Source organism: Xiphophorus couchianus, chromosome 1 (assembly GCF_001444195.1).
Source record: "Xiphophorus couchianus chromosome 1, X_couchianus-1.0, whole genome shotgun sequence".
Classification (NCBI taxonomy): Eukaryota; Metazoa; Chordata; class Actinopteri; order Cyprinodontiformes; family Poeciliidae; genus Xiphophorus; species Xiphophorus couchianus.
The window spans coordinates 20,473,043-20,486,700 of NC_040228.1; the positions used below are offsets into that span (position 1 = coordinate 20,473,043).

The window sequence follows — 13,658 nt, forward strand, 5'->3', positions numbered from 1 at the left end:
AATAAGATACCATGACAATCAAACTTTTCAGGTGACTGTGACTTTAAATGAACTGCCTTAAGACATGGTGGCGTATTTCCTGTTAACACACATATTTTGGTTTTGTGTTTCAGACTATCTTACGTACATCTAACCTCCAGTTGGTTGTGGGTTGATGAAATCATCCGACTAAAGGTGTATCAGTTTGAGCAGCAACCCCACATGAATATATTTTTCTGTTGCAAAGAATTTTGAAAGCAACAACACATTCAGAGGTAATGAAACTAAGAAGTGGGCTGAAAATACCAGCTAGAGACATGAAAGTGACAGGAAACAGTTGCAACCACTTCCTGTACAGGAATGGAGAATTGTCTCGCTGTTTCACCAGAAGAATGCAAATGAGTTTCCCCTATTTGCACTTGTATGTGGGTGTTGATAAAGTACAACATCATGCCACACAAAATGACCAAAGTGTGTGTGAGAGAGAACTGTAAACGGCACATGATCATCAGCATAAAAAGACAAAAAAAAAAAAACAACAACTCAGAAAACACTGCTTTTGGAGTGAGATAGCTCACCAAATAATGTACTAAAGGGAAGTAGATTCTAATAGTTACATTCTTCTTTGAGCTCTTTAGCAAATAGATTCAAACAGTGATAGAGATGGATACACCAGCAGAGGAGAAAGGCAGGTCATTCTGCTAACTTGCAAAAATGCAAGTGATTCTGTTTCATGCATATTCATAAATAGTGTCTGTATTTAGATATAAACTGACAGATATTACCTGACTTTGTCACTGCTTGTTTTAGGTCAGCCAGAAAAAAAGTTATTTTTATTTGCTAAATGCCAGGCTAATTGAGTTCTTTATTGCTACTTTCAAATTCAGAAGTTTACATACATTCTTTAGTATTTAGTAGAATTGCTTTTCAACAATGGCCAGTCCAAAAACAATGCCATCTTGTCTTTAATCCACATTGTTACAAATTTGGTGGTATACTTCAGGTCTTTGTCGATAGTCATTAGTGACTGAGCTTTAACTTCCTGGCTGACATCTGTTGATGTTGCTTCAATATTTTCACATAATGTCTTTTCCTCATGATATCATCTATTTTTTGAAGTGCACTAGTTCCTCTTTCAGTAAGCAACCCCAGCAAACAAGAAGATGCTGCCACTCCTGTACTTCATAATTGGGATGGTGTTCTCAGGTTTGCAAGCATCAACTTTTTTCTTTCAAATGTAACAATAGTCATCATGACCGAACTCTTACATTTATGTTTTATCAGAACATGTCTCAATTATCATGACCGTTGTCCCTGCGAGCATTTCAAGATTATAGTTGAGCCTTTATATTGCTTTTGAAGCAATGGCTTTCCATGTGGATAATGAGACTAATATCAGTTTGAGCCAGCATCTTCAAAGTCTTTCAGTTTTGTTTTGGGACTGATATAAACATTTCACACCTAGATTTGTTTATTTCTGGGACATGGAACCTTTTTACATGCTGAACGATATAATGGGTGTTTATACATGCTTCTTTACTATTGTTTGACAGATAAACTTTGCACCTTCAGGCATCTGGAAATTGAACACAAGGATGACCAGTTGTGAAGATCTGCAATTCTCTTCCTTTTATCTTGTCAGATCTTTATTGATTTTTGAAGGTGATGCCTTAAAATAATAATTTAAAAAAGCATGTCAAGTTAGCTGAGATGTTGCAAGTTGCAAAAAAGAAACAGTTTCTAATTTTAACTGACCAAGACAGGGAAAGTTGAGTCTGATTTACTGTCAGAGAATGAGGAACAAAAGGTTGTCTTTTTCAGCAGAGTATGTAAATGTATGAATACACACAAGTGTATGTGCACTATCACACACAAACAGATGCTAAGAGGCTTATTCTCCAGCATATCCTTTCAATCTGTTCTGCTCAGCTGTTGTGGGAGAGCAGCAGCAAGTTGTGTTCGGAACACGAAATGGCAAAAACATCTTCAGCTAAGTTGTTCTTATTTTCTTCCAACCTTTTAATGTGCTCCTGCAAACCTGGTTCCAATCAACCAGCACTGTCCTTTGTGCGGTCTCAAAGAGGTCAATGTTGTTTTGTAAAGCCACTGAGAATCGCCTAGGGGCCCCTGGTAGAGGACAGTTCAGCTATTTTCAGTTCTAGCAATACCTTTGTAGAGTCAGCTACTTTTGGACAACCCATTTTCACAACTATTACAAAGGAAAAGAAAAATCAAAAGATACAGAGGTATCTTTTGAACTTCTGTAGATGGTTAACACAACACAGCAAAGCTGAGACAGTTTTTTTTAGCTAAAGTTTCAGTTTTGAAGATGAGAGAAAAGCTTCTCAGATTTGTTCTCAAAGAAATGAAACAACAAAATAGGAGTTTTCTGCAAGTAGTTTGCTCCTCAATCAGCTTTGAACACAGTTTCCTCCCTGCTCCACTTTGCTCTGAATGTACAGCACATTGAATAACAACAGAAGGAAGTGGTCAGCATTTTGCTCTGATGTTGCCCCATAGCTTACAGCAGCACCAGCAGACACTGGCGGAGCACGTTATCTTTCTAAAACCTAATTTTGACTTTTGAAAATAAAAATGTTATAAACTCAATGCATCTATCAAAGCTCTTCCTGTCTCTCTCTCTGTTGTTAAATGGCTACATGGCTTTCAAATTTTCTACAGAAAACACTCAAAAATCCCACAGCAACCTGGAAAATGTGGCGTGAATGTGCATTCAGCTTCCCTGGATCAAAACTGTAGAACCAACTTTTAAAGCTGTGAAAAACAGCTTTAAATATATAAATATTTACATTTTTGTGCATTATTAATACGTTTACAGGGCATTGTGCATATAATTTATCTACATATGCACATTAAATAAATCTCCACTATATAAAATAAAATTAATTGGCAAAATAATAGACTAAGAGAGGTACCAAAAAAGGAATGAACATAAACTAGCTGGAACAACTTTTCTGCAGAGAATACACACCTCCTTATAACACACACCCACACACATATCTGAGCTTTCAACTCTGTTAGCTTTTCCCACCATTAATACTTTTCACTTTCAAAGTTGTGATTTTATTTTCCTTTAATTCCTGAGCCTCTATTTGTTTTGCCACGTTGTTGTAAATTTATTCAGAATAAAAATTCTTCTCCCCAAAAACAAGCTTGTCATGAAGCGGTGCGGTGTGAGGTGGTGAGGCAGACGCTTGAGACCCAGGTAGAAATGAAAGTGATGATTTTAATGACGGGAACACAGTCCAAACAACGAGCAGCAGGCAGATGGACACGACGACTAGACATTGACAACGACATACAACGACAAGGACCCGACGAGGAACAAGGAACACAGGTGGAGTTAAATACATGGGCGGGTAATCACAGAAACGAGACACACCTGGGAACAATCAAGGGGAGGACAGGACAACGAAGAGACTCAAGGACACAGAAAACTCTAAATAAACACAGAAAAACACAGATCCTGACAGTACCCCCCCCTCAAGGGCGGCTACCAGACGCCCACAAAAAAAAAAAACACAAGGGTGGGCGGAGGGGCGCTGGACGGGGGGCCAGAGTCCAGAAAAACAAAAAACAACCCACCATCGTGGGCGGAAACACAAGAAGGGCCAAGAGTCCATAAACAAACAAAAAACTACCCACAGGGTGGGCGGAGGCAAAGGAGGCGGGAACCACAGAGGTGGTCTGGCGGTCGTCCGCGGGAACCACGGAGGCGGTCCGGCGGCCGTCCGCGGCGCTGGAGGCGGGAACCACGGAGGCGGTCCGGCGGCCGTCCGCGGCGCTGGAGGCGGGAACCACGGAGGCGGGACCCCCGGAGGCGGTCCAGCGGCCGTCCGCGGCGCTGAAGGTGGCAATGGGGAGTCCCGGGGGCCGCCCACAGACGGCGATGACGAGCCCCCCGAGGTAGGGTCTCGGTCGGAGCACAAGGGGTCTCGGTCGGAACGCTGGAGGTCTCGGGAGGAACGCAGGGGGTCTCGGGAGGAACGCCGGCTGGAACGGCCTCGGGTGCGCCGGGAGGAACGCCGGCTGGAACGGCCTCGGGTGCGCCGGCAGGAGCGCCGGCTGATTCGGCCTCGGGTGCGCCGGCTGATTCGGCCTCGGGTGCGCCGGCTGATTCGGCCTCGGGTGCGCCGGCTGATTCGGCCTCGGGTGCGCCGGCTGATTCGGCCTCGGGTGCGCCGGCTGATTCGGCCTCGGGTGCGCCGGCTGATTCGGCCTCGGGTGCGCCGGCTGATTCGGCCTCGGGTGCGCCGGCTGATTCGGCCTCGGGTGCGCCGGCTGATTCGGCCTCGGGTGCGCCGGCTGATTCGGCCTCGGGTGCGCCGGCTGATTCGGCCTCGGGTGCGCCGGCTGGAACGGCCTCGGGTGCGCCGGCTGGAACGGCCTCGGGTGCGCCGGCTGGAACGGCCTCGGGTGCGCCGGCTGGAACGGCCTCGGGTGCGCCGGCTGGAACGGCCTCGGGTGCGCCGGCTGGAACGGCCTCGGGTGCGCCGGCTGGAACGGCCTCGGGTGCGCCGGCTGGAACGGCCTCGGGTGCGCCGGCTGGAACGGCCTCGGGTGCGCCGGCTGGAACGGCCTCGGGTGCGCCGGCTGGAACGCCGGCTGATTCGGCCTCGGGTGCGCCGGCTGGAACGCCGGCTGATTCGGCCTCGGGTGCGCCGACCGGAACGCCGGCTGGAGTTGCTGGTCCCGGAACTGGAGCGGGATCTGGGCTGGCGGAGAAACTGTGCGGCTTGGGAGGCAGAGGTTCGCCAGCCATGACGGCTAGGGCCGCCTTACGCTCCCACTCTGCCTCCCTCTGCAACTCCACAAACCCCGGGTGCGGAAAGCGAGGAACCCAGTAGTCCAGCAGCAGTCCCAAGCGGATGGCGAAACCGAGGCGTCGGATGGCAGCGTACGGCTTGGCCATTGCCTCCTCGTACTCCCTGATCGCTTCAGTTAGCTCCTTTAACTCCTCTGGGTCCATGATGAAAAGTAAAAAATAGCGTGCCTCACCGTTCGGTCTGGTCGGGTCCTTCTGTCATGAAGCGGTGCGGTGTGAGGTGGTGAGGCAGACGCTTGAGACCCAGGTAGAAATGAAAGTGATGATTTTAATGACGGGAACACAGTCCAAACAACGAGCAGCAGGCAGATGGACACGACGACTAGACATTGACAACGACATACAACGACAAGGACCCGACGAGGAACAAGGAACACAGGTGGAGTTAAATACATGGGCGGGTAATCACAGAAACGAGACACACCTGGGAACAATCAAGGGGAGGACAGGACAACGAAGAGACTCAAGGACACAGAAAACTCTAAATAAACACAGAAAAACACAGATCCTGACAAAGCTTCCAGGTCTCTTTTGCTGACCTCAAAATACATAAATGATTAGGTAACTGATCAGAGCCTTTTACACAGCTTGAAAACGGGCAAAACTAAACTCTCTTCCGAGTACAACTGAAGGCAGCCCCAACATCACTAAAATACTGGACAGTTTGTGAAACATGGATTTAATTTTGTCTGATTTAACACAACAGCAACAACAAAAGATCTAGAAATCCCCTTTTTGACAAATGATGTCAAGAAAAAAGGAATTCTGTGACATTTCGTGATGGGTTGTGTTACAAACACAGAAGCTTCAGGCTGAGAAGTTTCTCATGTCAGTGGCCAAACCAACAACAGAACAGAGGAACAAAAACAACTGGAAAAATGTATCTGTCTTCGGTAAATTACACTAAAATAAAATAGGTAAAAAACACAGCTGAGGTTCTATTATAGTGTGGGCCTCTTTTACTATCCATGGTAGTAAAAGCAGAGAAAAACATGAGTTGCTTTATCTATTCATAGGCTGGTAGAGACCCCAAATGGTTTGCAGCTGTAATTGAAGTGAAAGGTGCTTCTGCAAAAACTCAGAGGTGATATGAAACTATAAAGCAGGCGTTATTTACGTCCACTTTTGAGTCATGTGCTTGCATTGTTCTACCCAAGAGGCGCTGTATATATACACTTTTTTATTTCATGAAGAGAAACTAAAGACATGTTCTTACTGGACAGCATGGCCTCAAACGAGTCATGCTTGTTTATTGATGATATGCGCAACTCCTTTCTTTTTTCACAGCACAATCGTTCAAAGACAATGACGATTCTGCTTACATACAGGAAAAAACAGGAATAAGCTGTGAAGCGTAAAAAGAGGGACAAGGGGAAGATTTTCATAGCACAACATATAAATATGAGTTAGTTTACATGCAAAAGGAGACTGAAGGATGACTTTATTTGCTACTTTTATTTAAAGGCTGGTGCTTATAGGGGGAAGGTACGCAGGGGAAAGGCAGAATAAACATTTTTTTTTTTCTTAATAGTACAGTACTTGGTTTCCATCACATCACTAAAAGGGAGAGTCAGTGAAAGACTGAACTGCACAGACTGGGGTTTCTTTGTCTGTGTGCAAGTGGAGATATTAAGGCTGACCCTGAAGTGAAGCCACGTGATCGAGATCTATCGCACAACAAAATGTGAGTGGAAATCACACTCGGATCAGACGTCTCAGGGTCCAGTGACAATGACAGAGAGGGAATCAGTACCAAAGTACCACAAAAAAAAACCAAAACAGGACGGGGTCAGAGGGATGGGGGCTAAAAGTGGAAACATCAGGTGGCCAGCCACAAATGCATGTTTTTTTTTAAGTTAAATGTTGTTTTTACTTTGTTTCCTTACATCACATTATAGTACACACACTGTACAAGACCCACAGAACCAACACTGTGCCCTCAGCAGGAGTGAAAGCAACAGAGGGGGTTTCTTACGCAAGCATTCAATACTTAGTATAACACCGGAAGGGACTCAAACGGTCAGACACACGCCTACACACACACACACGCCCGCACACACACATGCACTCTAATGCAAAGACAGACACCTAAGAGTTAATGCTTCATGACACCTTGGAATAATATACAAGAACTTCATCTAAAAACTGGATTTTCCTTCAGTTATATTACAAATAAATGTTCTTCAGAGATCCAGTTGTTCAAAACACTGAGAAATAAAACATGACCAGTGGCATCGGAGTATTGGTTTGTGTGTTTTCAAAGAAACACAAAGACGAAGAAAAACAAGTAGCTGTGTGGTCGAGAGGTTTACGAGTCAGATGGCCAAGGAAGTACTGAGTGGTCCGTTCAAAGAGGAGGGAAAACAAAAGTGCCAAGGTAAAGTGAATTCAAGTAATGTGTGCTTCATACACAGGAGAGGGAGAGGGAGAGAGTCCAGCTGTTTCAGAGTGGCCGTTACTGGCTCTTCCTGTGTTCAGTCAGGCTCATTGATGCCTCAGCAGGCGCTTCGCCACGGGAAGCTTTGGAGAGGACTTCCACCCATTTGGCCTGAAGTTCTGCATCTTGGGCACTTAGGAGGAAGAGTTGCTGGGAGTGGCTGAGCTTGAACACGTGTTTGACTTCTGGTTTGTCAGCTGTGGCCGATGGGACCGTGCTCACCTCGAAGCCGGGCAGAGGGACAGCCCGCGACCCTTTCAAGTCCTGCAAAACAGTAGAAAATTTGATTTTAAGGTAAAGGTGAAGTTTTTAACTCAACAAAATAAAGAACCTTTTATAACTTTTAAGAGTTACAGCTTGCATATATGGTACTTTTACATCTCAATAAATTAAAATTATCATTAAAAGGTTTACTTTATTTCACTTCAAACAATTAAACTAATATAGATTAAAATTTACACACACACAAACACAGTGAACTATTTTAGGTATTAGGGGTGGACTAAGTGTATATCCTTCACAATAATACTGAAATCTGCAGTTATTCCAGTTGCTTATGGTTGATTCTTCATACTTTTTTCTTCTACTTAGCTTTCCAACTATATGCTTGGATACAGAAAATTATTGTACCTCCAGTTTTTAGCAACTACCTTTTAGATAAAAAAAAACAAAAACATTTTTTATATTTTTTTTACACCTGAATTTCCCCACTGTGGAACAAGGATATTTCTTCTTCTCCTTATGGGTAAACCTGCTCTATCTATATGTATACCGGTATATATAATTTAACACCAGATATTCTTTGAGGATATTTTAATTCATCAAGGTGCACTTGTATTTCATGAGAGATGCACAGCTCTCTCCCATCCCCCCTTCTTTATTTCTGTTGATTCAGGAAATGCTCATCCATCTTCTATTAATCCTAATCTTTGTGATGGCAGCTTCCAGCTGTGGGAGTGGGACATTAATCTTAGAAATGAAATGCAGTGAGGCTTCTCCCTTTAGTGCATTCTGTTGTGAATAAAACAAAAAAAATCTCAACATTACTTGCTGAAAACCTCATATATGGTTGAATCATGCATACAGACTAATAATTACTGTCTATAATGTGACACCCTGGTTGCTAAGATGCAGATTTATAGGCTGTCTGTTGAAAGCATAGCCAACTTTGTTTGGTTTTATGTGTGCAGGATCTTTGCTAAGCATAGGGAGCAGTGCTTTCCCGTTAAATGATACTGCCGTTCCAATTCGGTTGTTTAATCCCTGCTTTACTCTCTTATATATCCTGTATATAGGAATTAAAAGCTCTGTTTTGAACAGATGAGCTCTGAATCTGAATATCTGAACAACAGCTCAGATGAAACGGTGACCATTATATTTTTATATAAACAACCAAAAACATTTTTAGTAGCTGTTACTCTTTTGACATAGTCTAAGATATTTTAAATCTATTTTTTTTAAATACACAGTTGAATGAAGGTTCAATAACAAATTTGAAAGAATTAGCATTTCTGAACTAATTGAAAACTAGTTCTCGTAATTTGCATGTGATGAACGCTTAATAAAAACAGTTACACACACTGACGGTGTACTTTGGAGTGAGGAAATAGAGCCACTCCAATTATTATTAACAATGATTTATCATTCTGAATAAAATAACTAGAAATTTCATCATGTTTCCACAGCATTGTCAACAGGCATTTCAGAAAAAGGTGTGAAAACCCCACAAAATTGTTTAAATGATTTTTTTAGAGCGAGATTGTCCTAAAGCAAGGGAAGATGAACAATTTTTCAGTTTTTCTTAAAGTTTTATACTTATGGCCCATATCTGCTAAAAGACCCATGAATCATTTTGTATTTGTGGTAAGAATCGATTCTTTGTTATAATGCTGGTTTTTAACTATTTGATTGTCTAATGTAGGAAAGGCTGCTCATTTTCCTTTAAATTGAGCCACATTTGTAAGGAAAATGCATCTGTGCAGAGCAGAGTTGCGTGTGTGTGTGTGTTGAGCCAAACCCTCTTTGTCAGCGCCAAAGTGCTTGTTGGCTCTTACTTGATGTTTAATGGATTGGATAATTAAAATTTGTAGAATCAAGACATTTTGACTACTTAACCACTTATTTACTTCACAAACAGGGTCTACAGTGATGTATGGGACAACGGTACACAGCCCCCAACAGGCTGGCACCTTCTCCTCATGCTGGTTATCAGCTCGGCCACACACTCTTGTGGGATGGCATCACATTGTTCAACCAATATTTGTTGCATGTCAGTTTACATGTCATGAACAGCACAACCATGCTGATCCTACAAACATCCAGCAGGGCGGAGGTCAGGACTGCAGGGACGTCATTCCATCTTCTACACCAGTGTTTCACAAATCTGGTCCTCCAGGCACACTGTTTTCCTGCCTCAGGCACACTTGATTTGAATTGCTGATCTACAGGTTTTTGCTGAACTGCTAATAATCTGAATCGTGTGTGTTAAAGCAGAGAAACATCTAAAAGGTAAAGAACAACCCGAGGACGCGGGTTGGGAAACATTGCTCTACACTCCTAGATTCTGCAGGTAGACTCAATGAAATGAGACCCAGTCCGTTGGGGCGAGCTTTGATATCTTGGAGGACAAAATTGGGTGATTTAAAGTAGAGATATGGAGATACTGCTAGGTGCTTAATCTCATCTTGATATCTCCCCAGATCGATGCTGTCACACCTTGTTTTTCCAGTGAGGGATATGTGTGTCCACTGCCTCTATCACTGTTTCTATAATTCAGGCTGTCCTGTCTCATCTTGGAGAAAGAAATCAAGAAACTTCAGTTTCTATTCTTGAGGTTTATTTTGTTGGATTAATGAAACTTGTTATGTTAAAGCTTCTAGTTATTTTCCATCTTTATCAGGTTCAAGGAGAAAGTCTAAATCTGAATACAGCTCTTTGAAAACCTTTCTGCAGAGAGTGAACATGTTTTACCTGTCCACTGCTTTGCAAGTACAGCACCAGTGGCTCAGGCTTCGTTAGAGCCACCCACATCTTGGTCCAACTCTTCCCCTTCTCCTGGACCTGGAGGTAGCCGCACAGCAGGCAGCTGTCTCCTGTCAGAGATAACTGTCTCTAAACAAAGAAACAACAAAACCTAAGGTTAACAGAAGAGTTCAGCATCACAGGCAGAATTTATTTAAATGAGTTTGTGATTCAAATGTATCTGTGTAATATTGACGGGGATTTAAATGTGATGAGTAAAGGAGAGGACATATCCTCCAATCTTATGTAACGACAATGTAGGACACAATGGGATTTGTTGAGGGAAAGGAGCTTAGGCTTCTGTGGTCCTTTTCTAAATCTCTTGTAACCTACAGCTCCCCCTTGTGGCGATAATGTCTCACTACAGGGTTGTTCTTTTAAAGCTTTGGAGTCTTGTCATTTAAACACATGAAATGAATCTGAAACACAAAGGTGTGACTACTCCAGTAACCTCCTTCAGCAAACTGTGTAGTCAGTGGCTTGTTGTAGGTATAGAGTGAACATAGAGAAGATTGCTCATCTGAAAGACAAGACAGGCAGTCAGGTAAGACACCTGAAGATGCCAGACTGTCATGTCAGCAGAGGCGACTGAGCCAGACTATAGCTGAGATCGTATTAGCATAATTACTAGCCATCATAGGGAGTTTGGCTTATCTTCTAGAGAGAATATGAGTCCTCACTATATGTACAAAGTGTACTTTAGTGTATTGTGTGAAAACAGTCACCTTATGAGATCATGCAATTTTATTTTAATACTAATATTCCATGCAAGAGGCATAACTGTTATTTCTCTGGCATAACTGATGCAAGGGTAGCAGCTTAAGTCCATACTGTTTGACATGGACTTCTCACTTGGACTTTTTAATATATAATCTCTTTCCAATCAGAAACAGTCATGTATTTTATCTGGATTTTGTAGGACAGACAATGGAAAGCTCAACATTGAAGAATAATGTTATATGGTTTTCATGTTTTCTATTTTATTTTATTTTTTTACAAATAAAAAGCAGAGATGTGATGAGCATTTGTATTTGGCCTCCCTGATTCAATGCTTTGTAAAACCTGCTGCAGGAGAAAGGTCTTCCCAAAGTATAATGTTGCCACAACCATGACAATACTTCCTTCCATGGTTTTGCCTGTTGAGCACTTGACTTTTTATGGTTTGTCTTCTTGCTTCTCCTCCATTAAGGTCAAATTTGCAGAAAGCAAAACTACAAGTTGTTCTGTCTCCCACCTGAGCTGTCAATCTCTGCAGCTCCTCCAGTTACCACGGGCCTCCTGGCTATTCTCTGATTGTACGGTTTATGTGGACAGTCATGCCCTGGTAGGTTTGCAGAAGTGCTGTATGCTTTCTATGTTTAGACAATAGAACTGTTCTCCCTTGGATGTTAATGTATGTTTTATAACTCAACTTTCTTCCTGAACTGTCTGCCATGTTCTTTGGTCTTGACAATGCATTTTCTTCACTGCTGTTCTCTAACAAACTTCTCAGACCCAAACAGAACAGCTGTACTTATACTTAACTCATTAGAAGACTTTTGAAGACAATATAGTTTTATATTAGACCTGAGGTAAAGGAGGAGGTGTAATATAAATACATCCCACACTCTTCTGATTTATTTTTGATAATTAATTTTTCTTTGGAAATCATGTGTGTTTGTACTTTCCTGTTACAATTATGCACTTCTTTCATTATAAGTACGCCAACTTTTAGTAATATTTTACCTCAGGTGCAGCTTTTCTCTTCTGTTCACCTCCACACATCATTTCAACGCTGAGACTGGCTTCGAAACATTCGGGACACACTCGGCTCGTTTTGTTGTCCAAGGTCTTTGAACATTTTGCACAGATGGGCTGCAGACAGACACAGTGGGAAAAAAAAGCACACTGACTGTCTAGGTTATACTTTCCACTTGTTCCAACTCTTTCTTTTCCATCATTCCCTTTCTTTATCCCTCACAATAAAATGGCTTCCTCTGCACCTACCACTCCACAGGACTTGCAGTGATGCTTGCGCTTTGTGAAATTGAAGCTCTCATGGCAGCCTCTGCACGTCTGCTTCTCTTTATCCTTCTTCCTGGAGATTTTCTAAAAATAAAAATCATAAAAAAAACAACAGGAAGGTATGTTAAGGTGTTGCAACAAGTTAAGAGGAAGCAACATCCGATAGTTTGCTTTGTCTTCCTTTTCATACTTCTGTTAAAGACAGAGTTACAAAAAGTTGTTTGTCTCAGTCAGCTAGACAAATTTTCTTATTGTGGATGCATTTTAGCAGATTCCATCAGAGTAAACACATTCTCTACAAACTGAACATTTTTAGCACATTATGAAAAAAGTGTGAAAGAAATCATCAAACCCTACATGGAAAAATAATCCACTTTGATTTGGTTAAAGGATATCAAGATTTTGAATAAAATGAGTCCAATACACTAAGAAAAACATACAATGAAAAAGTGTAAAATGTCAAGTAGTTTTACACTTGTTTTAAACTGTACTGTAGTAGACTTTTAAAATCCATATTACAAAAAATATACTCTATGTGACATTGATGTATAAATGTATTTATTTGAACAAGTAATGTTCAAATAATGCAGAAATGTTTCTATATTTTAAAAATCTACTAAAATTTTTCAATATTGATTTTTACAAGATTTTAAAAGTATATTTGTGAAATACAGATTTTAATATGCTTTGTGTCTTAACACTAAAATTATACTTACACTTAGCTTCATATGCACTTTTATTCTTTCTTTATATTTATATTTACATCAGATAAACCATTTGTAACAGTTTAAAACATATAGGTGTCCATTTATATAAGCTATGCTTGTATTTTAATTATTGTTTGTATGCTAGTAGATAAATCATGTAAACATGAGTAATGTCTGAACAGTTATAATGCAAGAGAATATGACAGCATCTTACCCTCTCATGAAGTCCATCTGACTCCATAAAAGTGTTGGGACCCTGAGGACAAGAAGAAAAACTCTCAGCAAGGACATCATCTTCCTGCAGTAGTCTATTTCTACCACTAGGTGCCAGCCTAAACCCCCTCTCAGGAGTCTGAAGGAAGTGTTTGGCTTGGTTCCAGCTAAGGCCAACACAAAGTGGGTCAAAGAAGATCCATAACTGTTCAGTATAAACTTTGACTTGTGCTTTCCCTATTTGGTCATGAGCCATCTCTGGGAGAAGAGACTCGCAGACGCTACATGTGGAAATAAAGAGCCTCTTTCTGGGAGTGTTTTGTCTGTGTGATTCTACCCACATCCATAGATGGAGGGCTGTTCTGGCAGACAAAGGCCAGACTATGACAAAATCGTTTGGTGGATCATTCGTCTGCCATTATTCACTGGACATCATGACCCTCACTCTGAC

The 13,658-nt window shown here is 41.9% G+C and overlaps 1 protein-coding gene across 2 annotated transcripts in view; it reads right to left on the reverse strand.

Annotated features, from left to right (window-relative positions):
* Positions 1–6,034: 6,034 nt before the first annotated feature.
* Positions 6,035–13,658, reverse strand: part of fgd (faciogenital dysplasia) — a 68,780-nt gene continuing 61,156 nt past the window's right edge. The window contains exons 15-19 of one of the 2 annotated variants that reach the window (XM_028018280.1): positions 13,209–13,250; positions 12,270–12,371; positions 12,009–12,137; positions 10,233–10,373; positions 6,035–7,526 (exon numbers count right to left, since the gene is read on the reverse strand). In XM_028018280.1, coding sequence (XP_027874081.1) covers positions 7,281–7,526; positions 10,233–10,373; positions 12,009–12,137; positions 12,270–12,371; positions 13,209–13,250 — 660 coding nt within the window. In that variant the 3' untranslated portion in view covers positions 6,035–7,280. The remainder of the gene's footprint in view (positions 7,527–10,232; positions 10,374–12,008; positions 12,138–12,269; positions 12,372–13,208; positions 13,251–13,658) is intronic. The other variant, XM_028018289.1, reaches the window with a different exon arrangement.